The sequence below is a fragment of the Protobothrops mucrosquamatus genome, unplaced genomic scaffold (assembly GCF_001527695.2).
Source record: "Protobothrops mucrosquamatus isolate PMUCROS unplaced genomic scaffold, P.Mucros_1.0 scaffold149, whole genome shotgun sequence".
NCBI lineage: Eukaryota > Metazoa > Chordata > Lepidosauria > Squamata > Viperidae > Protobothrops > Protobothrops mucrosquamatus.
In genome coordinates, this window is record NW_015386514.1 from 170,386 (window position 1) to 197,934 (window position 27,549).

The following is a 27,549-nucleotide window of genomic DNA, read 5'->3' on the forward strand; positions in this document are numbered from 1 at the left end:
AAAAAAAAACAAACGAAAGTATTCCAGAGAAACGGCAAGTCCGCAGCCATTTTCTCTCACTTTAAATCACCACAAAATAAAGAAGATGTTAGTATATTTCAGAGTCAAAGTCAGAAACAATCCACTGTAAATCCGAACCTCCTGTTTAGTTCCGTCTGCTTAAAATTTAAGTCCAAATACCTTCCAACAGCAGAGGTGGGAGCTGCATCTGGCTTCGCTCCAAAAGAGGAGCGAAGGTGCCATAGGGCGCGGAGACCGTCCAGACTCCGGGCGAGCTAGCATCTCTCAACCCCGATTATAACAAAACCGGGGTGAGAGGAAGCTCGAGCCCTATCCGGACTTACTCACCCCCCCCTCTTTGCCCGAGGGACGAGGTTCCGAGCCGAGAGACAGCTAACAAACGCTGTCTCTTCAGGCTTTGACGCGCTCCCAGGCGGGCGGCTAACAAAAGCCGCCATGCGATGCAGCCTGTCACCACCGGAAGTCTAAAATCAGTATTATTAGCAAAGTCACCTGTTATCTTCATTTCTAAAACAATATACAAATAAACAAATTTACAGCAAGGATCAATAATTGAAAATCTCCACATCAAGTCCTGAAGTCTACAGAAAACGATATGCATGTGCTGGAAGAGCTGATATTTGTGAGAAAGAGAATTTGAGAAATCAAAGGTTAGCGATTGACCTTAAAGTGAAGTCTTTTTTCATACTCTAGCAGTTAACATTTTGTTGCCTACCTAATTTTAATAATTTTAGACAGATCTTACCTACCATTAATTCCACCCTTTTTTAAAATTTACACAAGAAATATATTTAAAGAGAAGATGTTGTAATTATGCTCCTAGATGATTCCTAGCGATGGCACTATGAAACATCATTCTAGAAATACCCTTAATTTAACAAAGGAGGAGCAAAATAAGCTTCTCTGTAAAACTTTCCCTTACCATTTATCCATTTGTGTGAATAAGTTTTCATTAGGCTAGAGCTAAAATAGTCATTTCTCCCACAAAAACTGCATTGTATTGTTAATGAAACATTTAGCAATTTATTGATCACTTGTCCCAAAGGGGCTTTTTCCAAAAGGTAACTGGACTTTCTTGGGTTTTTTTTTCTTTAAAACATTTCACTTCTCATCCCAGAAACTTTTTCAGTGCTAGAATTGAAGTTCAGTTCAGAACTGAAGAAGTTTCTTGGATAAGAAGCAAAACATTTTCAAAAATACACACACACCAAAAAAAAAGTCCAGTTGCCTTTTGGAAAAAAACACAAATCTCCATAGACATTTACTGGTTATTCTAGTTGTTCACACCAATCACAAGCAATGTGGGTTCTAAATCATATTCCCAGCCAAGATTTCTCAAGGAGTTTCATCCCATCAATGAAATTCTCCTTTTTCACATAGGGACGGTCGGTTACTTGGTGTTTGTGCCAGTGTGGACAACTGCCGCTTATTCGTAGGAGGAATTCCAAAAGCCAAGAAAAGGGAAGAAATTTTAGCCGAAATGCGGAAAGTGACGGAGGGTGTGGTTGATGTCATTGTGTACCCCAGTGCAGCTGATAAAGCAAAAAACCGGGGGTTTGCTTTTGTGGAATATGGAAGCCATAGAGCAGCAGCTATGGCAAGACGAAAACTGCTCCCAGGTAAGGCCCAAAAATTCCCTAATATGTAGCCAAAGCAACCTCAAGCTGCAATTTGGGAGGGAGGGGGTCAAGAAAAAGCAGCAAATTGCTACTTATTGACTTTGCTAAAAGGTCTGCAGACTTATCCCCAATACCAGTATTCACTTTAAAAAAAGAAAAAGAAACAAAACCCAAAGATTGATCTCTAGCTTAGTGCAGTAGCACGTGATGTCATTCCTAGTGCTTTTGTCAAATTTCATACAAGAAACATGAGACAGAGGTCGCAGAGTTATCCCTCCCTCCCTTATCTTTCTTCTCAGTGTGCACAACTCTCTATGCTGACCAAATTATTTTGGCACCTGAGGTGAAACCCCCCCCCCCCGCATTTTGAACAGTGGAAAACCTCTGTCCCTCCATCCCTCTTTTCAATGTGGCTTGGCAGCCTGCTAGCTGTTTTGCATCTTTGGCTGCCTCTGAGGAAGGGTGTAAATCTGTGTGGGTTTTAAGAGAGCAGAGAAGTTGACCAGAATAGACATTAAGGACAGGACAGGCATTGTTAAAATGGTTAAGAAACTAGAAAGGTTGAGTTTACTCTGCACCAGTGTTTCTCAATCTTTGAAATATGAAGTCATGTGGACTTTAACTCCCAGAATTCCCCAGCCACATTGGGGGATCTGGAGGTTGAAGTTCACATATTTTCAAATTGTCTAAGTTGAAAGATATTTCTTTATATAGTAAATTGGGCCAAGCATTTGGAGGGTCAGGAGTTCCAGTCTTCTGATACTTTGGAGATCCCCAGGAGGATGTCCAGGACCCACCAAATGGAAAAGGGATTATTTTTTTTCAGTCTGTTTATGTCATTGTCACACCCCTGTCACTTGGATGCAGGTGAGATTTGGAGCCTCTTTAAGACTAACTGTTCCCATCCAATCCTTAAAGCACCTAGCCCTGATAACAGCTTGATAACCATCCTTAAAGCACCTAGCCCTGATAACAGCTTGAAATATCTTGTCAAAATTCATCCCCCTTTTCTCACTGAATTTTGGTATCTCAGTGGGAGGGAGGAAGCTGCATGCTAAATCTCATTCAAGGAAAAAACACTTTCCTTTAACATAAGATATGAAGCTAAATATAATAGCAACATGCTCACAAAATCCAGTTCCCAACCCTCACAAGATGAAGAGTTACAGTAGCAAAACTGTTTCAAACTATTACAGTCCTCGACTTACGAGCACAACTGAGCCCAAAATTTCCATCGCTAAGGAAGAAAGTTGTTAAGCGACTTTTGCCCTATTTTACAATCTTTCTTGCCAAAATTGTTCAGTAAATCATTGCAGGTGTTAAGTTAGTAACGTGGCTGTTAAGTGAATCTGGCTCCCCTTATTGATTTTGTCGTAAAAGATGATCACATGAGAGAAGGACATAAAAGGTGACTACAGAGATGCTACAACTTTGAACAGCCACTAAATGGTTGAAAGTTGAGGACTCCCTGTATAGACTCTAGGAAGGTTCAGATTGATAGTTAAACTATAAAGTATGGGAAATATAAAAAAATTCCTAATCTGCTTTTTCCTTGTCCTTTTCAATCAACAATATCTTTTACAATACTGTAGCATAAATTCAGTTTACCGATGCATCTCTTCAACACAAATCTTCTTATCTCCTTCAGTAAAGATGCTTTCACTTTTTACACTTATTTTACTTCCAATTACATTGAAGGACGGATACAATTATGGGGACATCCGATTGCTGTAGATTGGGCAGAACCAGAAGTTGAGGTTGATGAAGATACAATGTCATCCGTTAAAATCCTCTACGTGCGAAATCTTATGTTATCTACTACTGAAGAAACAATTGAAAAAGAATTCAACAACATTAAGCCAGGTAAACAAAAAACAAAAAAACAGCTTGGTCAATATTGTAGTCAGCTAGGAAGTTTAATAAATAAATCCACCATTTATCTAAAAAAATACTAATTACAATTGAAATATTTTTAATTTGTATGAATGCCAAAAAACTAAAAGTAAGAAAGAACTATTTTACTGTCCACAAACAATATTTGTTGGAATAAATTACATCTTCAGTTGACCATGCTAACTGTGGCTAATAGGTAGTCTAAAACATCTGGATTAACACAGGCTCATAATGTAGTTAACTGTTTAAAATTGATCTAAAACACCACTAAGTTTTGCTCAAATGAACATCAAAATCAATGTTTAAGTGGTGCATTCCAGAATTCTTAAATAAATTTGTTCTTCAAGACTCACAAACCATAATTTTCCTATGCAGAACTGAAGTTCATACTTCAGTAACCAGCCACAACACTAAGTAAATGATGTGTATACTCCCCCTTTCAAATCCCTACTCATTGGCGATATCAACCACACATAATCTCTTCGTCTAACCAAGCTCACAGGCATGTTGTATGCATAAAAAATCAGTGCGTTGTTTTGAATTTCCTGCAAGAATAGTAGATAATCAAGCTGCCAATCAATAAACATTATTGTGAATTTCCCAAATTCTTAATAATTATGGCCAAAGTCATGCTGTGGAACATTTGCTGTCCCAACAAAAGTGCAGTGATAAGTCACAGTATCAAAGTGAGTTGTGCTCCTCACTGATTGAACTACAGCATAGCCAGAGGCATGCAACTTCAAGCAATTTGGAAATCTTATGTTAGAGAATTTGTATATGCAGATATATTTTCAAAAAACAAGTGCTTTATTTATGAATCAAATTTTTACAGTTGTTCATATATCCAGTGAAACCCTGGATAGTGAACAAAATAAAAACAACCAGTCATAAAACCCCTCAAAAGAAACCCAAAGAAGTAAGTCAAGCCTCCACCCACCCACCCAGAAAAATCTCAGATCACATAGAATGTGGATGCACACAAACCAGAATCCCCATAATTAGCATTCTGGCATCAAAGCCTGAGGGAAGATCCAGGATTTCCTGGTCTTCCCAAAAGCCAACAGGGCTGAGGCCTCTATATTTCTGGAGGGCAGGTGCCATGTCAGAAAAGTCACACTTCCTGGGACTCAGCAGGTAACACTGTTTCACCAAGGGGACCTGGGGATGCAACATGGATAGCAAAATGGATAGAGACCATCAGGGATAATTGGTCGCTCAAATAACCTGACTCCCTGCCATGTGGGCTTCACATCTAAAAATGCACATCTTGAATTGCATCCAGAAGCATGTGTAGCCCACAAGGCAGAGGTTTACATGAGTGAACCATGGTATGCTCAATACTACATATGCATATACTACAGGCTTCATTGGAAGGATGTCTTTCTTTTAGCATTTTTGTCTACTTGGAGTCCATGTGGATAATTACTTAAATAGTAGCCAATAGTATGCGGCATTAGCCAAAAAAGCCAATGAAATCCTAGGCTGCATTAATAGAGGGACAGAATCAAGATCACATGAATTATTAGTACCTCTTTACAAAGCATTAGTAAGACCACACTTGGAATACTGAATCAAGTTTTGGTCACCATAACATATAAAAAATGTTGAAACTCTGGAAGGAGTGCAGAGAAGAGCAACAAGGATGATTAGGGGTCTGGAAGCTAAAACATATGGTTGCAGGAATTGGGTATGTCTAGTCTAGTGAAAAGAAGATCTAGGGGAGATAAGATAGCAGCTGCCACAAAGATGAGGGGGTCAAATTATTTTCCAAAGCACCTGAGGGCAGGAAACTAATCAAGAAGAGAAGCAACCTAGAACTAAGGAGAAATTTCCTAACAGTGAGAAAAATTAACGAGTGGAATGTCTTACCTTCAGAAGTTGTGGGTGCCCCATCACTGGCGGCTTTTAAGAAGAGACTGGACAGCCATTTGTCTGAAATGGCATAGGGTCTCCTGCTTGCACACGGGATTAGACTAGATGACATCCAAAGTCCTTCCCAACTCTGTTATTCTCTGTTCTATGTTCAATGTATCTGCATTTAAGTTTCAAGCTGGTCTCCATTATAACTTTTCTCTATAAAGTAATTTAATTCTGAGGCCTGCATTCACTCTCAGAGTTTTTGAGGCAGAGGGTGAAAACCTTCTCTCCACACGGCCATATAATGTTGTAAATTCAAAAACATCAAGTAAGGAATTTCCTTATATCCACACATTTAAAGAACACCAAAAATTTTCAGCAGTTAAGAGTATTTGAAAATTTTAAGGTCTGATGCCAATACTTTTCAAGCACTTCTTAATGAATAGCTGGCACCAGAGTCCTTTTGTATAAAAGTAGGCAAACAAGGGAGATGTGAGAAAGATGCCAGTTTTTGCTGGCAAGTGTAAATTGCCTGTAAATTGGTTATTACTCAAAAGAAAAAGTAACAGAACAAGCCAGCAATTATAAGGTAGTTATGTTGGGTGATTTTTGCTCATCCCTTTGACCACTGTTTATATAGAGAGTTCAGATTTATGCACCGTGCTCTTTAACATCTACAGGAACAGCTGAAACATTCTCAGATGGAGATTTAAACTTCATTGCCATCAATATATGGATTGCATCAAGTTCTAACCTCTCCTGTTCATCACTTGCAGGAAAGCTCTGACATTTCTAAACCAACTAAGAAATCAATAAAGCTTTGCTACTACTCAAGTTTCTCTCAAATAAAGGGCTCCTAGTGTTGTCAGAAAGCTGCAATGTGTAACTACAGTAGTCCTTCTTTCCCACTTTATTAGATGTTTTTCTAAAAAATAAAAACAACCCCAAAAGTGATGAGAAAAATTCTAAATGGAATACAACAGTGTATGGGCTTCTAATATCATGTGAATGACACAAAACAATTGCCTATCCTACACAACACAGCCTGGTAGTAATGAGCTGTACAGGTATTCCTCAACTGAGCCCAAAAGTGACGTTGCTAAGTGAAACATTTGTTAAGTGAATTTTGCCCAATTTTACAACATTTCTTACCTCAGTTGTTAAGTGAATCACTGTGGTTGTTAAGTTAGTAATGCAGTTGTTAAGTGAATCTGGCTTCCCCATGGACTTTGTTTGTCAGAAGATCACAAAAGGTGATCAGATGACACACACCCCCGACGACTTATAACCATCATAAATATGAATCAGTTGCCAAGCATCCAAATTTTGATCATGTGAACAATGGGGATGCTACAATGATCGTAAGTGTGAAAAATGGTTGTAAGTCACTTTTTCAATGTCATTGTAACTTTGAACCATCCCTAAATGAATGGTTGTAAGTCAAGGATTACCTGTGACAGGATTGATATGATGGCATGTTGCTTCTTGCTATGTAGAACAGGACACACAAAAGGAAATTCCCTTTTGGATGCAGCAACTGCTAAATATACCAAAGGGGGAAAATAGTACAAAACTTTTAAACTAGTAGAGATTCAAACAGTGCAATTATGGTTCGTGGTTTATATTGCCAGGATTTAATCACATGCAGCACAAAAATCATAATTTAAAATTCAAGTATGAGATCCCAGCTTAAAGGCAGAGCATAAGTATATGCCTTTTACTGTACCAACATGCATACAACAGGTCTATCTTCCAAATCTCTACTACAGGTTCAGTGGAACGTGTGAAGAAAATTAGAGACTATGCATTTGTGCACTTTAATAATCGAGAAGATGCTTTGGAAGCCATGAACATCTTAAATGGCAAGGTAATGATGGATTAGTTCTGCAGTTGCTGGAAGGCAGACAGAGAGTTGCATGCATGTTGCATAATATGATTCATAATGTTGGTTCTGATACTGGTAACACTGCTGTTGGGGTATAGTGCACACAAATAATGTGCACTATAAAAGGCTTGGCAGAGAATCTGAAGTGAATTGCTTCATTTTGCACTCCAGCAGTTTTTCTACTATGAAATATGTGGTTCATTGTTCTTTGGATTTTGAGCTGCCTGATAAATCATTAAGCCAACCAAAAGCAACTGCATTATTTATAATCCCATAAATGTTCAAGTAGCAAAATACTAGTCTAAACTAGTCCATTTCAACTGTACACAATTTGTTTTCAAAAATACCAAGTGAGCTCTGTGTGTACGTGTGTGTGTGTGTGTGCCTATGTCTGTTTGTGTCTCTCTGTGTGTGTGTCTGTATCCATGTGTTTGTGTGTCATGATGTACCTCTCCTGCTGGTCTTCAAACATCTCTGCAAGTCTTGCCCCACTTATGTAGACAATTTTCATACAGGGGTACCAAATCTGTATGCCAGTAAATCCAGATTTACAGTACAGGTAGTCCTCGATTTATAACAGTTTGCTTAGTGACCATTTGAAGTTACAATGGCACAAAAAAGTGACTTATGACCATTTTTCACACTTATGACCATTGTAGCATCCTCATGGTCATGTGATCAAAATTCAGACACTTGGCAACTGACTCATATTTATGACTGTTGCAATGTCCCAGGGTCATGTGATCAACTTTTGCGACCTTCTGACAAACAAAGTCCATGGGACAGCCAGATTCGCTTAACAACCATGTTACTAACTTAACAACTGCAGTGATTCACTTCACAACTGTGCTAGAAAAGGTTGTAAAATGGGACAAAATTCACTTACCAAATGTCTCACTTAGCAAGAGAAAATTTGGGCTCAGTTGAGGTCATAAGTCAAGGACTACCTATATGTATACAAGGAAATATTTTCAGAAACTATAATTGCAAATGAGCTACTGTACATACCAAAAGAGGCATTTCTTTCATTCCTATGACCCCTTGGTATATGTGTGTATGTATGGGTTAGTATTTAGTATTTTATAAATTATTTATTTTTCTCATCCTATATCTCATATATAGGATGAGATATGTGCTGAATTGGCAAAAGATAGCTCAAGACCATACTGGTTGGAAACATGCAGAAGAGGCCTTCATCCTGCAGTGGATAGACAATGACTAGAGTGATGATGATCAAGATGAATGATATCTCATATATCTTCCTTGTGTTCTCTTTCATCTTCAAGGTGTTGGATGGCTCTCCCATTGAAGTCACATTAGCAAAGCCAGTTGACAAAGACAGTTATGTTAGATACACCAGAGGTACAGGGGGACGAGGAGCAGCATTGCCAGAATTTACTTACACCTTTGGCCATGTCTATGATCCTGCCACAGCTTATCTAGGAGCTCCAGTTTTCTATGCACCACAAGCCTATGCTGCCATTCCCAGCCTTCATTTTCCTGCTGCTAAAGGCCATCTCACCAACAGAGGCATTATTAGGCCTTCATCCATTAGAGGTAATTCTATTGAGCAATGTGAAACGTGTCAGTGTTGTTACCTGGTTGAACTGTTCTTCATTATTTTTCTTTTTGACAGGTACATTCTGATATGGAATGGTTCGCTTTAATAAATACCCATGTTCCCTCTCTTACACATATGCACCCATTTTATTTAAATATCTTTAAGGAAACCTGTATTGCTCTTCAAAATAAAATTAGCCCGACTAATTGACATGTATATGAATGAAATATATGGCCAAAAGAATCTTGGGTGTTGTGATATATGACCTTTCTCCAATCTGGTATTTTAAAACTATATTAGAGCTCCCAAATTTAAATCTGCTATATTTAAACTACATTACAGCTCCCAAATTTCCAGTCAATATGCCAATGCCAAGTGGCTGTTATAAGGGGTTTAGTTCAATATAAAGGCACAAATTAGAGAAGGCTAAAATGTATGACTGAGATTTAATTTAAAAAGGTTATCTCATTCAGAGTATCAATTGTATTGCTTACAGGAATATTGAGTCAAAATCTGGTCTATGAAGAATTCATAACAGAATTCTTTTGCAACTCTACAAGCAAGTAGCAACTGTATTTAGCAAAAGCATTTAGACACGTTGCAGCACTCTCTTGGCGATTTCCAATGTTGAAGCATTATTTGCATATTGCCTCCAGCACTCTGGGTCCTCATTTTACTGACCTCAGAAGCATGGAATCAGCCTTGAACCCCATCAGGATTAAATTCCAGGTTGTGGGCAGAGTTTGCCTGCAATACTGCACTTTAACCACTGCCCCACCAGGGCTCTTTCTTAGATTTGGGTCATTTGATAGAGCATGAAGTTCTGCTTAAAGGAATAGAACAGACTATTCAGTTTTGAACTACACCTCTCTTGATTTGCCTTTGATGGAAACCTTAATGAACTAAAAAGTGCCCATGGTAGTGAAATCAAACATCTCTTTCTGGAGACTAAGAAATTCAGCGAGGAAATATCAAGTGATATACATGGATGTGTGAACCATCCCAAATGCTAACAAAATGAACTAATTCCAATGTGTGATAGGGATAAGGTCAGTAAAACAATCATGTCAAAATTATAGATTAAAATTGAAAAGCTTAACTTTAAATCTCTCTTTTTTTCCCAATCTCTATAGCAATTGTGGCTTTGGTGCCCCTGCTTTTTACCTATAAATGAAAATCCTCCTGGAATTGGCTCCAAGAAAAAAATGAAAATAATAACTGCAGAGAAAAGAGCAAATAAGAAAGTGATTTAGAATTAGTCCAAGACATTCAGTCACTGAGTCTTCAGGCATTTAATGAAAGGGAAAACGGGAAGGCCTGTGTTACATTAATAATGACATAAATAGAAATTCAGTGCAGAAAATATACAATGTGTAAACTAATATTGTGATTGCCCCTTGCAGAAGATTGCAATTCCCAGGTTCAATGTCTTTTTTTAGCCTGAAATATGTTTAAATAAAAACCTAGGATACCCAACATCTGTGAGGTGAACTTACAAAGACTAAAAATAATTAGAAACCCACATGATACATCCCAATTCACAATAAAATCCTACTGTTAGCTGTGCACATTGCTGTAAATTATCACTCTTCATTTCAAGGACAATAAATAGAGGTTGTGCTTTGTGTACTGCTACTTCTCAATGAAATACATTCTATTAAAATACTAAAAATAATGTCAGTTGAAACTTATAATAGATTATAATGTTATAATAGATCAAGAGTCTTCAAACTTGGCAACTTTAAGACTTGTGGACTTCAACTCCCAGAATTCCTCAGCCAGCCAGGGCTGGCTGAGGAATTCTGGGAGTTGAAGTCCACAAGTCTTATAGTTGCCAAGTTTAAAGACCCCTGTAATAGATGAAGAATCTAATGTAATACCTATTTATTTGTAATTAAAACTGTGCTGCATTCTACAGAATTTTGCTCTCTTGAAATACGCACCAGATTGTATCTCAGTTGTATCAACTTTAAGATAGATGGATTTCAACTCCCATAATTCCCTTGGAGAATTCTGGGATTTGAAGTCCACACATGTTAAAGTTGAAAAGGTTGAGAAACACGGGTCTAAATAGTTTATAGACCTGCTACCTAAGATTGCTGAAGTTTGGTTCTTCCCCTTGGCTATTTGAGACTCAGTAAAACAGGGGTCTTCAAACTTGGCCCTTTTATAACTTGTGGACTTCAACTCCCAGAATTCTGGCTGAGGAATTCTGGGAGTTGAAGTCCACAAGTCATAAAAGGGCCAAGTTTGAAGATTCTGCAGTAAAAGGTTACCCACTTTTAATTCTCACATCAAAACTCCACATTAAGCCTGCATGTGCAATCAAGCCTTCCAATACTGTAAGAATCAGGAAGATTTTCCTGTGATTTGATTCAGTTCAATACCTTCTTACATTCCTAGAAATTTACATGAATGTACCTGTAGGGGCTGCTGGAATTAGAGGACTAGGCGGTCGAGGCTACTTGGCTAACCCTGCCCTGGGTCGTGGATACCAGCTGAAAGGAGAAAAAAGAGGGGAGGACAAACTCTATGACCTTTTGCCTGGAATGGAGCTTACGCCAATGAATCACGTCAGTTTAAAGCCACAAGGAATTAAACTTGCTCCACAGGTGGGTAAAACAGATGTAAAGGAAATGTTTCAACTCTTGTTACTACCTTTACCATTCCTGTAAGAAATCTTTGCAGACTGAGCATTTGGGGAGGGGTGTATTGTATTTGATTTCACTACACACAGTTTTGACATGGAACAGCATTCCTATATTAGTAACATTGCTTCCCAACTCCTTTCATGCACAATCAGATTATGCTGGATATACTGTCAGATTATAGGAAGTCATCTGTGAAAATGTATCCTTTTCTGCACGAACAATGCCATGTTATTAACTGATAACCCAAATAAACAATAGTAAACAATAGTTTGTACAGATCAGAAAACTCTTTACCAAAGGTGAAGGTATTTTATGCTTGGCAGAGAAAATGGAGCAAATGTTTGTAAGATTTTTATTTCATTTTGTTTTAAGTCATTGAGTCGGATTTATGGAAAAGTCCATGCAGTTTTCTTGGCAAGATTGCAATGGTGGTTTTCCTACTACACTGCCTTTTTCCAGGATGCTTTCTGGTTTCCCAGTTTAATGTTAAAACAGAGTGACTGACCCAGGTCATCCTGTTGGTTTCCATGCCTATAGAAACATTGGTACTGGAGTCCCCCCCCCCCTGCCTTAATACAGCATTTTAACTGGACCAGTTTTTTGGTTTTGATTTTATGATTGTTTTTATTGTAAAGTGACTCCACTTAGAGTCACTATATTTAATAAAACAAAGTTATGTACCTTGATAGAATATTTATTAAAGATAAGAAAATGAATGGAGAAATTTTAAAGAACTTAGATAGGTTGCAGACAGCATGAAGCCTTCTGTGTGAAGAGATGCTTATATGGCTAGGAATAAGAGGATACTTCTACCCTCTTTGTCATATGGAAATGGGCGTGTCAGGAGACACAGAAAAATCAAATGAGACAGGAATGGGATCTTAAAAAACATATGTGATAAAACAAAAAGAGGTCCAAATGAATGGGAGCTAAATGAAAGTACACAGAATAGAGAAAAGGGTGATCAACACAAGAGAAGTAGGTTGAAATAGTTTGGACCAGAAAATGATTGAGGCCTGATTTGCCAAACAAATGCATGAAGGAAGAGAGAATGGATCGGAACTGATTAGAGGTGGAAAGCAATATATGAATCAATGTATGCCTGAGATGGAAGAAGGGCAGCTTGCACAAATAGAAAATTATGGAAGAAAGGTATAGTGTCAAGTAGATTTAGGTAGACTTTTCTGTGTCCTTATCACCTGCCTACTCACTTCTTTTGTGATTTGCATAATGTTGCTCCATACATGGTGGGAATGTCATTAGATTCATTTTGTCATTATAGATATTAGAAGAAATCTGCCAGAAGAATAACTGGGGACAACCTGTTTACCAACTTTATTCTGCCGTTGGACAAAACCAAAGACAACTCTTCTTATATAAAATCAATATCCCTGCCCTCGCCACTCAGAATCCTACAATGTAAGTAGCTATTATAGCCACTGGGCTTAACTAGGGTTGAGGGGTTTTGTAAATAAACCATTACAATCCCTGGATAATTTGAAATTGCAAAAGAATTAGAAGGATGTGGAAGAGCAGCTGCAGCAGCATCTATATTGAAATTCCATTTTTTAAAAAAACAAAGATTTTTGATGTTTAGGTTTCAGAATAAATAAAGATGAATTTAGATACATTGATACACATACGTCTATCTACAACTGTGTATGTGTTTGTGTAGACTAGATTAGAACATAAATGACATTTAAATATAAATCAGAGAAGTGGGTGCTTTCTAATAGCCCAACCAGCATGGCCAAAGATGAAGGATGCTTGGCCTTACATCTCATCAATATCTGGAGGTCCATATGTTCCTCATAAAATCTAAAACCTACACAGCCAAATGGATTCTCAGTGAGCCAAGAATCCTACAGTGCTAAACTAATTCTGCATGGTTTAGTATCTGTGCCATGTAGCCTGATAAATTGAGGCATATGGATTCTCCATGGCTATTTATGTAGAAATGATGGCTCAGTTTAAGACTCCTACCTAAATGGGGAAGTTTTCTCATCATTGTTGGTATTCTGGCACTTAATCTTATTTTGTATCTAATTTTATTGTTCAGTGGAATTCCTAATTCCACTAAATGCTGCTTTTATGATTTAACAACAACAACAACAATAATAATAATAATACTTCAGAATTCAAACAGACAAGCACCTGCAACATAACACCATGGATTTAACAATTGTCGATAAGAAAGACAAAAAAGTCTGGATAGCGGACGTGGCAGTGCCTGGAGACAGCAGAATAGATGAGAAAGAACTGGAGAAGATAACAAAATACAAAGGCCTACAAATAGAAATAGAAAGACTGAGGCAAAGGCAAGCAAGGATAGTACCAATAGTAATAGGTGCCTTGGGCGCAATCCCAAAACAACTAGAGCACCACTTGAACACCACTGGCATTGACAAATTCGCCATTAGTCAATTGCAAAAGGCGGCCTTACTAGGAACTGCTTCCATCCTGCGACGATATCTGTAATACCATCAAACATCCACATCTGCCTATCCCAGGTCCTTGGTAAAGACTCGATAGGTAGACAAAATGCCAAATCCAGTTTGAATATCTGGCTGACTGTGCGATGATGATGATGATGATGATGATGATGATGATGATGATTAATAATAATAATAATAATAATAATAATAATCATCATCATAATAATAATAATAAGTTGGAAGGGACCTTGGAGGTCATCTAGTCCAACCCCCTGCTCAGGCAGGAAACCCTAGACCATTTCGGACAAATGGATGTCCAGTCTCTTCTTAAAAACTTCCAGTGTTGGAGCATTCACCACTTCTGGAGGCAGGTTGTTCCACTGGTTAATTGTTCTAACTGTCAGGAAGTTTCTCCTTAGTTCTAGGTTGCTTCTCTCCTTGGTTAGTTTCCATCCGTTGCTTCTTGTCCTGCCTTCAGGCGCTTTGGAGAATAGCTTGACTCCCTCTTCTTTGTGGCAGCCCCTGAGATATTGGAACACTGCTATCATATCCCCCCTCGTCCTTCTCTTCATTAAACTAGACATACCCAATGTCATACAATGAACTCTAAAAGCAGAAGCAGGAGCCCCAGAGGGTGAAAAATAAGCTCTGACATACTATCCCATACCCACTAACTCTTTTCTCTGGTTAAATTAAGGATTAACAAAAAGCCACAACAAAAAAGCTTTGAAAACAGCAAAGACTGAGAAGAGAAACACTTAAAATCAGAAGTGCCAATGCTGACTAAGATCCAATGCATTTCAGGAGAAAAAAAAATCCTTTCTTTAGTGACATTCCAAAGTGTACTAAAAATATACAAGATTACATTTACATTTCATGGTGAAATAATTTACAAACTGATATCTGTTATCAATTATTTTGCAGGCACTATTGATTAATGTAGGATTATATTAAATTGTTAAATTATTTTAAGCTGGTCAGTGATTCAGCCAGAGGAGGAATGCAAGGGACTGTTCCCAAAAGTACTAACTTTGAGAAGATCAAAGCAATTAATATTTGCTGCTTTTTTTTATAGACATCCCTTCACACCACCAAAGCTAAGTGCCTATGTAGATGAAGCCAAAACATATGCAGCAGAACATACTCTTCAGACACTGGGGATTCCCACTGAAGGAGCAGAAAACTCTGCCACTAATGTACCGTTTCCTGGTATGTAATGCATCGGACTAACTTAAATTAAACTAAGAAAGTTTAGCAACAAACCTCTGCATAAAATCTTCTGAAATTCTGGTGACTCCTGACTATTACAGCATGAGGAAAAGAATTGATGCCAAGGGGGTTTTTTGTGTGTGAAATATTACAATCCAAATATTTTTTCCCCAGGATAATTAAATGTAACCCTATAAATTGACTATTCATAAGGAAATTCTAAAGAATTTGCTTTTAGAAGAATGAGTACAGGTTTGCCGTCAGAGTACGTATTTAAAGGTAGCAAAATCACAGTCACATTAATTCTTGCACCTTTGCAAGTATTTAGCTGCTTCTCATTATGATAGTTCATTTTTTAAAAATCACTGTTTCTTTGGGCAATTAACAGCTTAGTCGGACTGCTACATACTCAACCAAAATTAGAAGTGTCATCAAAAGAAGTTTTAACAAGGGAAATGTATGAAACTGCTCTGAAACACAGAGCTTGAATTAACACTTTTGGTTTATTCCAATAAATGGCCTTTTTGCTATCACCCAAATATATATTTTTTTAATTTTGGCAGCCAGTGGCAATAACACCAACGAAGTGTGGGAGTGATTTTTGTGTGTGTGTGTGAATCAATTGACTCATTCTCCAGTTTTGTAAGCCACAATTACACTTCTCAAGTAAGAATGTGCGCTGACATGCAAACAGCAGTTTCTGTGTTAGGGTACTATTTTTTCAGAGTGAATTCCCTATCCTGCTTCAGTGATTTCAGTAAAGCCTGAGAAATGTAACAGATGAACATGGATGAGCACAAAGCTTTGAGTCATTTGCATTTTTTAACAATTACTAGAAAGCTAGTGTGATGGGCTAGGAGAAGGGAGGAATCTCATGGTAGAAAAGCAAGGCATAGAAACACCTAGCAGGCCCCTACAGCCATAGAAGTACACAGATACATATATACATGAATCAGGACAAAGTGATAGTTCCAGTGCTAATACATAACTACGGGTAGTCCTCGACTTACGTCCACAACTGAGTCCTAAATTTCTGTTGCTAAGCAAGACAGTTGTTAGGTGAATTTTGCTCCATTTTACGACTTTCCTTGCCGCAGTTGTTAAGTGAACCCCTGCAGAGGTTAAGTTAGTAATACAGTTATGAAGTGAAACTGGCTGCCCCATTGACTTTGCTTGTCAGAAGGCTGTTGAAAGATGATCACATAGCCCAGGACACTGCAACCGTCATAAATATAAGTCCATTGCCAAGCATCTGAATTTTGATTGCATGACCATGGGGATACTGCAAAGGCCGTGAATGTGAAAAAGGATCATAAGTCACTTTTTTTCAGTGCTATTGTAACTTCAGTCACTAAATCATCATCATCATCATCATCCCCCAGTGAGGCACTACCTTGACATGGTTGTGGGGCTTGTGTACTCTGAGGAAGATGAGAGCTATGCCAGAGGTTCAACCATACTGGACAGGTCTCATCAGAGGACTCAGACAAGGAGTGTCTCTCCCATAAAAAATATGGTGAGACGTAAATTTCAGAAAGCCATACTGGCTTGGATGTCGCCTGTGTTAACAAGGTCCGCGCTAAATATTGTGGTTCCTGGATATCTGGTGAAAAATGGGTTACAAGACTCAGGACTGTTGGCTGAGCAACCAGGGCCAGCAGCTGCAGAACTACTGGAAGAAAAGGTGTTTACCCGTCGCAAATACATAGTGATTGAAAACAAAGAAATAATGATCTACCTACAGATTAAGTCCAACAAGAAGAGGATATCTAAAACGAATGCACCAGTTCTGGAAAGAACAACATCCAGAATCAGAAATAACAGAACAGAGACTAGCAGATCAACGCCGATTTATAATACGAAATAAAGTATTCACAGAATTGGATGAACTGCAAAGGTTTACCCAGGGCAAAGAAATCAAAGCCTTGCCAGAAGTAATTCAGAATGTAGAGGCAAACTACAGAAATCCAGCAGAGATATGCAACTGTTCTCATTTGGAAACCAGGCACCTCTTCCTCAGGAAGAACAAAACCCTCTAACTAAAGAAATAAAAGAATTGAAACAAAGAAGAACTGAGCATCTAGAACAGCACAAAAAAATAGAATAAGGCTGCCTGCATTGAAGCTTGTTCCAAAGAAACAGCTAACACAAGCATTAAAAAATGCAAATACTGCAATATCAAGTATAAGCACCAATTCACTGCAAGAAACAAACCAATTAATGTACAGCACAGCTGCAGTTATAACTGAATACCTGGGATGCAAAATCAACAAAGAAAAACAAATAAACAGTGCACCACAAAAATGGAAGGTTAGACTAGAAAATAAGATCAGCAAGTTATGATCACATGCAAGCAAGCTAGAACAGATGAAAGAAAAGAAACTGAAGAACAAGATGACCAAATAATGCCTTATCAAGAAATACCACTTAGAAACAAGGAAGATCAAGGAAGCATTGGAAATAATAAAGCAGCAAATAACAGCTATAGCCAGGAAAATCAGTAGATACGATGTTCGAATTGCAAATTCCAGTTTCAATCCAATCAGAAACGTTTCTACCAATCCATCAATGGAGAAACTGCAATGAATCAGTCAGTACCTGACAAGGAAGAAACAGTGCAGTTCTGGAAGCAGATATGGGATAACCCAAAGAAATACAACAACGATGCAGTTTGGTTAAAAGAACTGGATGCAAATAAAACAGAAGTTGAAATGAAAAAACTAGTAATAACAACAAAAATGGTAGAAAAAAGAGCAAGGAAGATCAAAAATTGGTCAGCACCAGGTGAAGATGAACTGCATGGGTTTTGGTTGAAACATCTAACTGTTATATACCCACTCATTGCCAAGCAGTTCAACAATATATACTACAAGGAGGAGAAATTGAAAAGTGGCTAACAACTGGGAAAACCTACCTAATAATGAAAAATCCAGCAAAAGGGGCAACACCAGGCAATTACAAGCCAATTACTTGCTTACCAACAACTTTCAAATTGCTAACTGGTGTGGTAGCTGATGCATTACAACAGCATCTAGTTGAAAACAATCTCTTTCCACCTGAGCAGAAAGGAAACTGCCCCAATAGCAGATGAACAAAAGATCAATTGCTAATAGACAAAATGATCTTGGAAAACTGCAAGAAAAGGAAGACCAACCTGAATGTGGTATGGATTGACTACAAAAAGGCATTTGACTCTCTGCCACATGACTGGATAATCAAGTGCCTAGAAATAATAGGAGTCAGTAGAAACATCAGAAAATTTGTGCAAAGATCGATGGCACAATGGAAGACACAGTTGCAGGTCAATGGTGAGAGACTGGGAGAGGTTAATATCAAGAGAGGAATATTTCAAGGAGATTCATTATCACCATTACTATTTGTTATTGCACTGTTTCCTCTGTCAACAATAGTGAATAACTCAGGACATGGCTATCAAACATCAAAAACATCTGCCAGACTATCCCACCTCCTTTACATGAATGATCTGAAGCTGTATGGAAAAACATCATCTGAAATAGAATCGCTGCTCAACATTGTCCATATATATAGCCAAGATATTGCAATGGAGTTTGGCTTGGACAAATGTGCCACACTTCAAACTATCAAACAAGGAAAAATAGTGAAAACTGAAGGAATCAAGATGCCCCACGAAAATAACATTAAGAGTCTGGATGAGGAAGATTACTACAAATACTTGGGTATCCTTCAAGCTGACAACATCAAGCACACTGAAGTCAAGAAAAAGATTAGAGATGAATACATCAAGAGAGTGAAGAAGATCTTAAAGTCCAAACTCAATGGAGGAAATACCATGAAGGCAATCAACACCTGGGCAATTCCAGTCATTAGATACACAGCTGGAATAGCGGACTGGACCTAAACAGAACTAAAAGCAATGGATAGGAAGACCAGAAATTATTACTGTTACTTAGTACGGGAAGTAGGTGCGTCACTGTAACTGTCTGAAATAGATGGTTCCGTTTATCCACCCGCACCTTACGACGTTCATGTAGTCTACCAACTTCTTCTTTTTTACCGAAACCTTCTTATAGACTTCCTGTTACTACTTCTACGTGACTTATTAGTATATCAGGAAGGCTTACTGACTACTGGAGAGACCAAATTGGCCTACAAGAAGGACCAAATGAAGAACAGAATAGAGGCATGGGAAGACAAAGCACTACATGGCCAGTACATTTTAAAAATAGCTGGGAAAGCAGATAATAACATGACCTGGCAATGGCTAAGAGCAGGAAAATTGAAGAAAGAGACAGAGGGACTAATTCTGGCTGTGCAAGACCAAGCCTTAAGGACAAATGCATACAAAGTCATACAAAATTGAAAAGACAGCAACAGACAGTAAGTGCCGCCTATGCAAAGAAGCTGAAGAAACAGTGGGCCACCTGGTAAGCTGCTGCAAGAAGACCGCACAGACTGACTACAAGCAGCGGCATGACAAAGTAGCAACAATGCTGCATTGGAAGATCTGCAAGAAATATCATTTGCCTGTAAGCAAGAACTGGTGGGATCATAAAATAGAGAAAGTCATAGAAAATGATAAAATTAAACGGCTCTGGGACTTCAGAATTCAAACAGACAAGCACCTGCAACATAACACCCTGGACTTAACAATTGTCAATAAGAAAGACAAAAAAGTCTGGATAGTGGACGTGGCAGTGCCTGGATACATTAGAACAGACGAGAAAGAACTGGAGAAGAGAACAAAATACAAAGACCTACAAATAGAAATAGAAAGACTGTAGCAAAGACAAGCAAGGGTAGTACCAATAGTAATAGGCGCCTTGGGAGCAATCCCAAAACAACTGGAGCACCACTTGAACACCATTGACATTGACAAATTCACCATTAGTCAATTGCAGAAGGCGGCCTTACTAAGAACTGCTTCCGTCCTGCAACGATATCTGTAATACCATCAAACATCCACATCTGCCTATCCCAGGTCCTTGGTAAGGACTTGATAGATAGACAAAAATGCCAAATCCAGTCTGAACATCTGGCTGACTGTGTAATAATAATAATAATAATAATAATAATAATAATAATAATAATAATAATAATAATAATAATAATAATAATAATAATAATAATAATAATAATAATAATAATAATAATAAAGTTGGAAGGGATCTTGGAAGTCATGTAGTCCAACCCCTTGCTCAGGAAGGAAACCCCAGACATTTTGGACAAATGGCTGTCCAGTCTCTTCCTAAAAACTTCCACTGTTGGAGCATTCACAGCTTCTGGAGGCAGGTTGTTCCACTGGTTAATTGTTCTAACTGTCAGGAAATTTCTCCTTAGTTCTAGGTTGCTTCTCTCCTTGGTTAGTTTCTATCCGCTGCTTCTTGTCCAGCTTCAGGTGCTTCGGAGAATAGCTTGACTTCCTCTTCTTTGTGGCAGCCCCTGAGATATTGGAACATTGCTGTCATGTCACCCCTAGTCCTTCTCTTCATTAGACTAGACATACCCAATCCCAGCAACCATTCCTTATATGTTTTATCCTCCAGTCCCCTAATCATCTTTGTTGCTCTTCTCTGTATTCTTTCTAGAGTCTCAACATCTTTTTTACATCGTGGTAACCAAAACTGGAAGCAGTATTCCAAGTGTGGCCTTACTAAGGCATTGTAAAGTGGTATTAACATTTCATATCCCTCTGTTAATGCAGTCTAGCACTGTGTTGGCTTTTTTGACAGCTGCAACACACTGCTGGCTCATATTTAAGTGATTGTCCACTAGGACTGCGAGATTCCTCTCACAGTTGCTACTGTTGAGCAAGTGTTGTAAGTCGAGGACCACCTGAAATCCTCAGAAGAGTATTGAGAAAGGGTATGGGAAGGTTAAAAAGTCAAGATGACAGCTTTCATTGCTTAGCCAAAGCTACCATCATGACTTTTTAAACTCTCCTAGATGTTCCAGATGTTGAAATGAGGTCCTTATTGCCATCTAAAAACCTGGAATGCTTTCATGGGGGAGAAGCATCCACAGGAATTTACTCTATAGTTAAAATTACCTTGCAGTTACACTGAATACAAGGTAATATAGGGAGCCAATTATTATAATTCATTGTACTTATTTACTTTGTACTTATTTACACCATTTAATATATACAGGCACTTAATGAGAACCAAAACTTTCTGGATTTTACTTATATACAGTATATCTTCCATGTTGAATTATTCTTTTTTTTTTTTACATTACTGGAAACATAGTATACATACCAGTCAGTCCTTTTGATTCATACCTGTAAGGAATCATTCAGAAGCATCAGAGCTTTTTAAAAAAATTAAAATCCATCCCGTTTCCTGCCACAAAGAAAAATCAATTTGTCTAGGCTTGTTCAAGCTTCCGCATTATGTAAGATACACTGATGTTTTATTGAACTCAGCACCATTTGCTGCTTAATTACAATGACCTTCCACTGCCATTGTTCATTTAGTTGGAAAACTCTGAATACATTTTATCCTTTCAATTCAAATGAACCTAATAGTCCAATAAAAACGGTATCGGTTAGGTTCATCAAAGCTGATATAAAATGCATCACTCTAAACTACCTCTCTCTTTCTCCAGCCGCCCTTGAATAGGAGAGAGTCTAGCTAGGCAAAATAAAGTAAGGCTATTTGTATAAGGGAAAGGCATATAATAGAATAAAAAGAATAACAGAGTTGGAAGGGATCTTGGAGGTCTTCTAGTCCACCCCCCTGGTCAAGCAGGAAACCCTATATCATTTAAGACAAATGGTTGTCCAGTCTCTTCTTTAAAATGTTCAGTGTTGGACCATTCACAACTTCTGGAAGCAAGTTGTTCCATTGATTTATTGCTCTAACTGTCAGGAAATTTCTTCTTAGTTCTAGGTTGCTTCTCTCCTTGATTAGTTTCCATCCCTTGCTTCTTGTCCTGCCTATTTAGAGAATAGACTGACTCCCTCTTCTTTGTGGCAGCACCTGAGATATTGGAACTGCTATCATATCACCCCTAGCCCTTCTTATGTAGAAAGGGGATTACTTTTAAAATATTATTTTGATAAATGATTAAATAGCTGAATTGCGCTTTATGCTAGTGTCTTGATATTTTGTCATTTTTTTCTATGTAAGAAGTGGCAAAATGATTTAAAGGCAGAAGAAGAAGATAGAATGAGGTTATAATCCTAGTCTGCAACTGAATACAGATTCACTAGAGATTATGCCTGGGTAGCACACATAGGATTGGTATTACACTAAAGTATAGCTAGATGGCTAACTAGCTTAGATGTTTAAAGGACATAAAGCTAAGAGATAACAAAGTTATATGAAGAACACAAAGTAAAATTTTAGGAGCCTGCTACGAACTACTGTGGATGACAATTCATGACTCAAACTTCAAGCTTTCATACTTGTGCACTGATGTCAGACACAACTAGGTAAATCATGGGGTTTATGTTGTGACATCCCAGTGCATGTGGTGTGTGGCAACAGTGTGTAGCAGCAGCCAAAAAAGGCTGTGCAATCCTACGTTGTATTAACTGGCAGATAGAGTCAAGATGATGTGAAGTACTAGTACTGCTGTACAGAGCCTGGGCAAGACTACACTTGGAATACCGCATCTAGTTTTGGTCACCTCAATACAAAAAAGATGTGGAGACTTTGGAAAGAGTTCAGAGAAGAGCAACAAAGATGATTAGGGGGTTGGAGGCTAAAATATACTAAGAACGATTGCAGGAACTTGATATACCTTAGTCTATTGAAAAGAAAGATCAGAGGTGATATAATAACAGAGAAATGTAAAGTCTTACACTTAGGCAAGAAAAGCCAAAAGTACACATACAGATTAGGTGAAACCTGGCTTAATAGCAGTAACTGTGAGAGGGATCTTGGAATCCTTAGTGGACAATCAATTAAATATGAGCCAGCAGTGTGCAGCAACAACCAAAAAAGCCAATGCAATCCTATATTGCATTAACAGAAGGATTGAATCAAGATCATGTGAGGTACTACTACCGCTCTATAAAGACTTAGTAAGGCCACAACTAGACTACTGCATCCAGTTTTGGTCACCACATTATAAAAAAGATGCTGAGACTTTAGAAAGAGTGCAGAGAAGAGCAACAAAGATGATTAGGGGCCTGGTGGATAAAACATATGAAGAACGGTTACAAGAACTGGGCATGGCTAGTCTAAAGAAGAGAAGGACAGGGGTGATATGATAGCAGTGTTCCAATATTTGAGGGGTTGTCACAGAGAAGAGGGGACAACCTATTTTCCAAAGCATCCAAAGGCCAGACAAGGAACAATGGACGGAAACTGATCAAGGAGAGATTTAACCTAGAAATAAGGAGAGATTTTCTGACAGTGAGAATAATTAACCAGTGGAACAGCTTGCCTTCAGAAGTTGTGGGTGCTTCATCACTGGAGGCTTTCAAGAAGAGACTGGACAGCCACTTGTCAGAAATGGTAGAGGGTCTCCTGCTTAAGCAAGGGCTTGGACTAGATGACCTACAAGGTCCCTTCCAACTCTGTCATTCTAAGTCCAATACTTGAAAGGCTGCCACAAGGAAGAGGGTAGTAACATATTTACCAAAGCACCTGTAGGAAGGAAAAGAAACAATGGATGGAAACTAACCAAGTAAGGAAGCAACATAGAACAAAAGCGAAAATTCCTAACAGTGAGGAATAATTGACCAATGGAAAAAATTGCCTTCGGAAGTTGTGGGTGCCCCATCACTGGAGGTTTTTAAGAAGAGATTGAACAGCCATTGATCAGAAATAGTTTAGTCTGCTATGAGAGCAGGGAGTTGGACTAGATGACATCCAAGGTCCCTTCCAACTCTGTTACTGTTACTGGCGTCGCTTGTGGGCAGTTCCCTGACAGCTTTGGTATGATTAGAAGCCAGGGGGAAGGTGCAGGGAGGAATTCAAAAGAAAAGATCTTTTGCATCTTAATGAAAGCTTTATGGAGGTAAGAGTCTCTCTCTCTCTCTCTAGATAAGAGGTTCCAGAGTTTGGATTAGTCAAAGATCAAAGCCAAACCTGCTTTCCTTCTAAATAGCACAGAGAAAGGATGCAAATACATATTTTTTACTATTTCATTTCCTCTCTCACATCTTATTCACTCTCCAACAATATGACAACCTATAGAACCCACCACAAAGGATATCCATAGGGCAGGGGTGGGGAACAATGGCCCTTTTATGTCTTGTGGACTTCAGCTCCCTGGGCCATCGTTCCCTACCTCTGCCATAGAGTATCAATCTGTGTATTCATACATATAGATAGTCCTCACTTAGTGACTACAATTGGGACTGGCAACTTGGTCACAGAGTATCACAGTTGCTAAGCAAAAAAAACATCACGTGATCCTGACATGATTTTACTTCTGTCTTGTCTATTAACTCTATTTGTTGCAAGCCACTTATGAAGTATACAGATGGCAATCATATGACTTCAGGATGCTGCTACAGTATCACTATCAGAGGATCAGTCACAATATTAGGTTTTTTTTTCACCTTTGTGTCTTCAAATGGTTGCTACATGAGACAGAAAGTAAGGGCTATCTGTACACATATAGCATTGGATTATATTGGCACAGCTGACTAAAAGTACTAGGACTTGTTGAAGAAAAGGCATAACAGTACTGTGTGTATCATTGTAGATGAGCATTATTACATCAGCAAACACTAGTCAATCAATGAATCAAAATAGAGCTGGAAGGGACCTTGGAGGTCATCCAGTCCAACCCCCTGCTCAAGCAGGAGACCCTATACCATTTCAGACAAGTGGCTGTCCAGTCTCTTCTTAAAAGCCTCCAGAGATGAAGTACCCACAACTTCTGAAGTCAAGCTGTTCCACTGGTTAATTGACCTCACTGTTAGGAAGTTTCTCCTTAATTCCAGGTTGCTTCTCTCCTTGATTAGTTTCCATCCTTTGTTTTTTTTTTAATTTTTTAATTTTTTTTTATTTAGAAAATTTATATTGCCACCTACTCACACATGGCAACTCAAGGCGGCTTACACGGATATAAACACCATATAAAAAAAGAAAATAATAATAAGAAAAATAATAAAATAATAACCCCCCCAACCCCCCAACCCCCCGCCCTGTCAACAACACACATTTATTTAATGGGCTCCATCCTGCTCTGGGTTCCCCAGGCCCGCTGGCAGAACCACATCTTCAGCGCCTTCCAAAAGAGGGTTAGAGTGGGGGGCCACTCTAATCTCTGGGGGAGTTGATGTTCCAGAGAGAGGGAGCCATCATAGAGAAGGCCCTTCTTCTGGATCCTGCCAGATGTATCTCCTTAGGGGACGGGACCGGCAATATTCCCCGCTCTAGTGACCGGCATGTGTCTTGCCTTCTGGTGCTTTGGAAAATAAGTTGACCCCCCTCCTGTTTGTGACAGCCCCTCAAATACTGGAATGCTTCTATTATGTCCACCCTAGTCCTTTTTTTGTGTAGACTAGCCAAATCCAAATCCTGCAGCTGTTCTTCATATGTTTTAGTCTCCAGGCCTTTAATCAACTTAGTTGCTCTTCTTTGCACATTTTCCAAAGTCTCAACATCTTTTTTGTAATACGGTGACCAAAACTGGATGCAGTATTCCAGATGTAGTCTCACTAAGGTTTTATAAAGTGATACTAATACTTCACATGATTTTGATTCTATGTCTCTGTTTATATAAGGATTGTATTAGCTTTTTTTGCTCTGCCGCACACTGCTGGCTCATATTTAAGTGATTGTCCCCTAGGACTCCAAGGTCCCTCTCACAGTCACTGTTTCTGAGCCAGGTTTTGCCTAATCTGTACTTGTACCTTTGGTTTCTCCTGCCTAGGTGTAAAACCTTGTTTTTCTCCATATTAAAATTAATGTTGTTGGCTAGGGCCCGTTGTTCAAGTCTGTCAAGATCTTTTTGCATCCTGAGCTTGTCTTCTGGGGTGTTGGCTATTCCTGCCAGCTTAGTGTCATCTGCAAATTTGATGATATTAGATATTATTCCATATAATTTGATATTGTGCATTGCTGTAGATAAAGCATCACTTTCAACTCAAGTAGGACTTGTAAATAGGATTGACAAACTAGGATGGAAAAATCCAGATGACCACTAGATGGCAGGAAAAAGATATTTGCTGCCACATAGTGAGCAACTGAATTTTTGCACTCCACTCTGGTCCTGTAATACAAATGATTTCCCTACTAATTAGCCAAGTATGGCCAAATTCACGTGTTCGGTTTAAACAGCATGCTTAGAAAACAATGTTTTGGTGTGAATATTATTGTAGACTAAAATTATGCATAAAGAATTGTGTCAATCTCTACAGTTCTGGTAAAAAAAGGTTTCTTTCTGAATTTTTCTCCAGGATATATTGCTAACACAGCTGCCACTGTCGCAGCTACCCAGCTTAAGCAAGCAGTGAATCTAGGACAAGATTTGACAACCTATACAGCTTATGAAGCATATCCAGCCTTTGCGGTAGCTACTCGTAATGACGGTTATGGAGCCTTTTAAATATATATTTGGGCCGACAGGGTGCACCAAACTCAAAGATACACACACACACACACACACACATACATGTACATGTATACAGTACATACCTCCAGCTTTATTTAAATATCTCTTTTTCATTTCATTATTATTTGACAGGAGTAGGAGCTATTCCAGGTTAATTATAAGTCACCCTTAATTATTCTCAATTAATGATAAAGCATAATTTGATATGGCAAGAATTCTTTGCTTTAATTTATCAAGGTAAATAGTGGTTGACAGTATGTACTTTTTTTAAAGCCTTTAAAGTGGGGAAAAATAATCATAACCAGAAAGGAAAGAAAACTTTTTCAGAGGGATGTCTCTCTCTGTGTGTGTGTGTGTATCCTTGATGGCAATTTTCAAAAATTATCACTTTCAATAATACTTTTAGTAATTTTATTGAAAGTAATAGCTTATAATAGCTTCATAACTTCAAAGGTCTTTACGCTTTTAGTAGTGGAAAGTTCTTTGAACTTATGAAGCTATTACATTTCTAATTTTCTTGTCTTAAAACGTTTTGTGTAGCTACAAAATTGGAATAGCCAGATTGTCATAATCTAGGAGCATGTGCTAGAAAATGTGTGAATGCATTTACAATGCTGCCACTGTTAGGCTGATCTTGGATAAGATGCCCTATTTTGTGAGGATAGGGACACACAAACACAGTTTCAGGCACTTCTTATTGTTTCCATCAATTTTCCTTTCCTAGCACCATTTTTCTCTTATTTCTTGTTCAGTATAATGCATGTGCATATGTACTAGTAAAAGAGTAGTACATTTTTACTAAAAGAGCATCCCTTGCAAATAATTAATTTAATTCCCTTTTCCACATGCTGCAATTATCCGCCTTATAATTTGCCTTTTTAAAGAAGTATATTAGGTGCAAAAACATATTTAAGGTCAC

At 38.3% G+C, this 27,549-nt stretch overlaps 1 protein-coding gene across 2 annotated transcripts in view; it reads left to right on the forward strand.

Annotated features, from left to right (window-relative positions):
• The window catches only part of A1CF (APOBEC1 complementation factor), a 46,603-nt gene extending 19,979 nt beyond the window's left edge, over positions 1–26,624 (forward strand). The window contains exons 4-11 of one of the 2 annotated variants that reach the window (XM_029283600.1): positions 1,402–1,640; positions 3,339–3,503; positions 7,160–7,257; positions 8,562–8,832; positions 11,240–11,448; positions 12,770–12,906; positions 14,998–15,131; positions 26,476–26,624. In XM_029283600.1, coding sequence (XP_029139433.1) covers positions 1,402–1,640; positions 3,339–3,503; positions 7,160–7,257; positions 8,562–8,832; positions 11,240–11,448; positions 12,770–12,906; positions 14,998–15,131; positions 26,476–26,624 — 1,402 coding nt within the window. The remainder of the gene's footprint in view (positions 1–1,401; positions 1,641–3,338; positions 3,504–7,159; positions 7,258–8,561; positions 8,833–11,239; positions 11,449–12,769; positions 12,907–14,997; positions 15,132–26,475) is intronic. The other variant, XM_015813267.1, reaches the window with a different exon arrangement.
• The last annotated feature ends 925 nt before the right edge of the window (positions 26,625–27,549 follow it).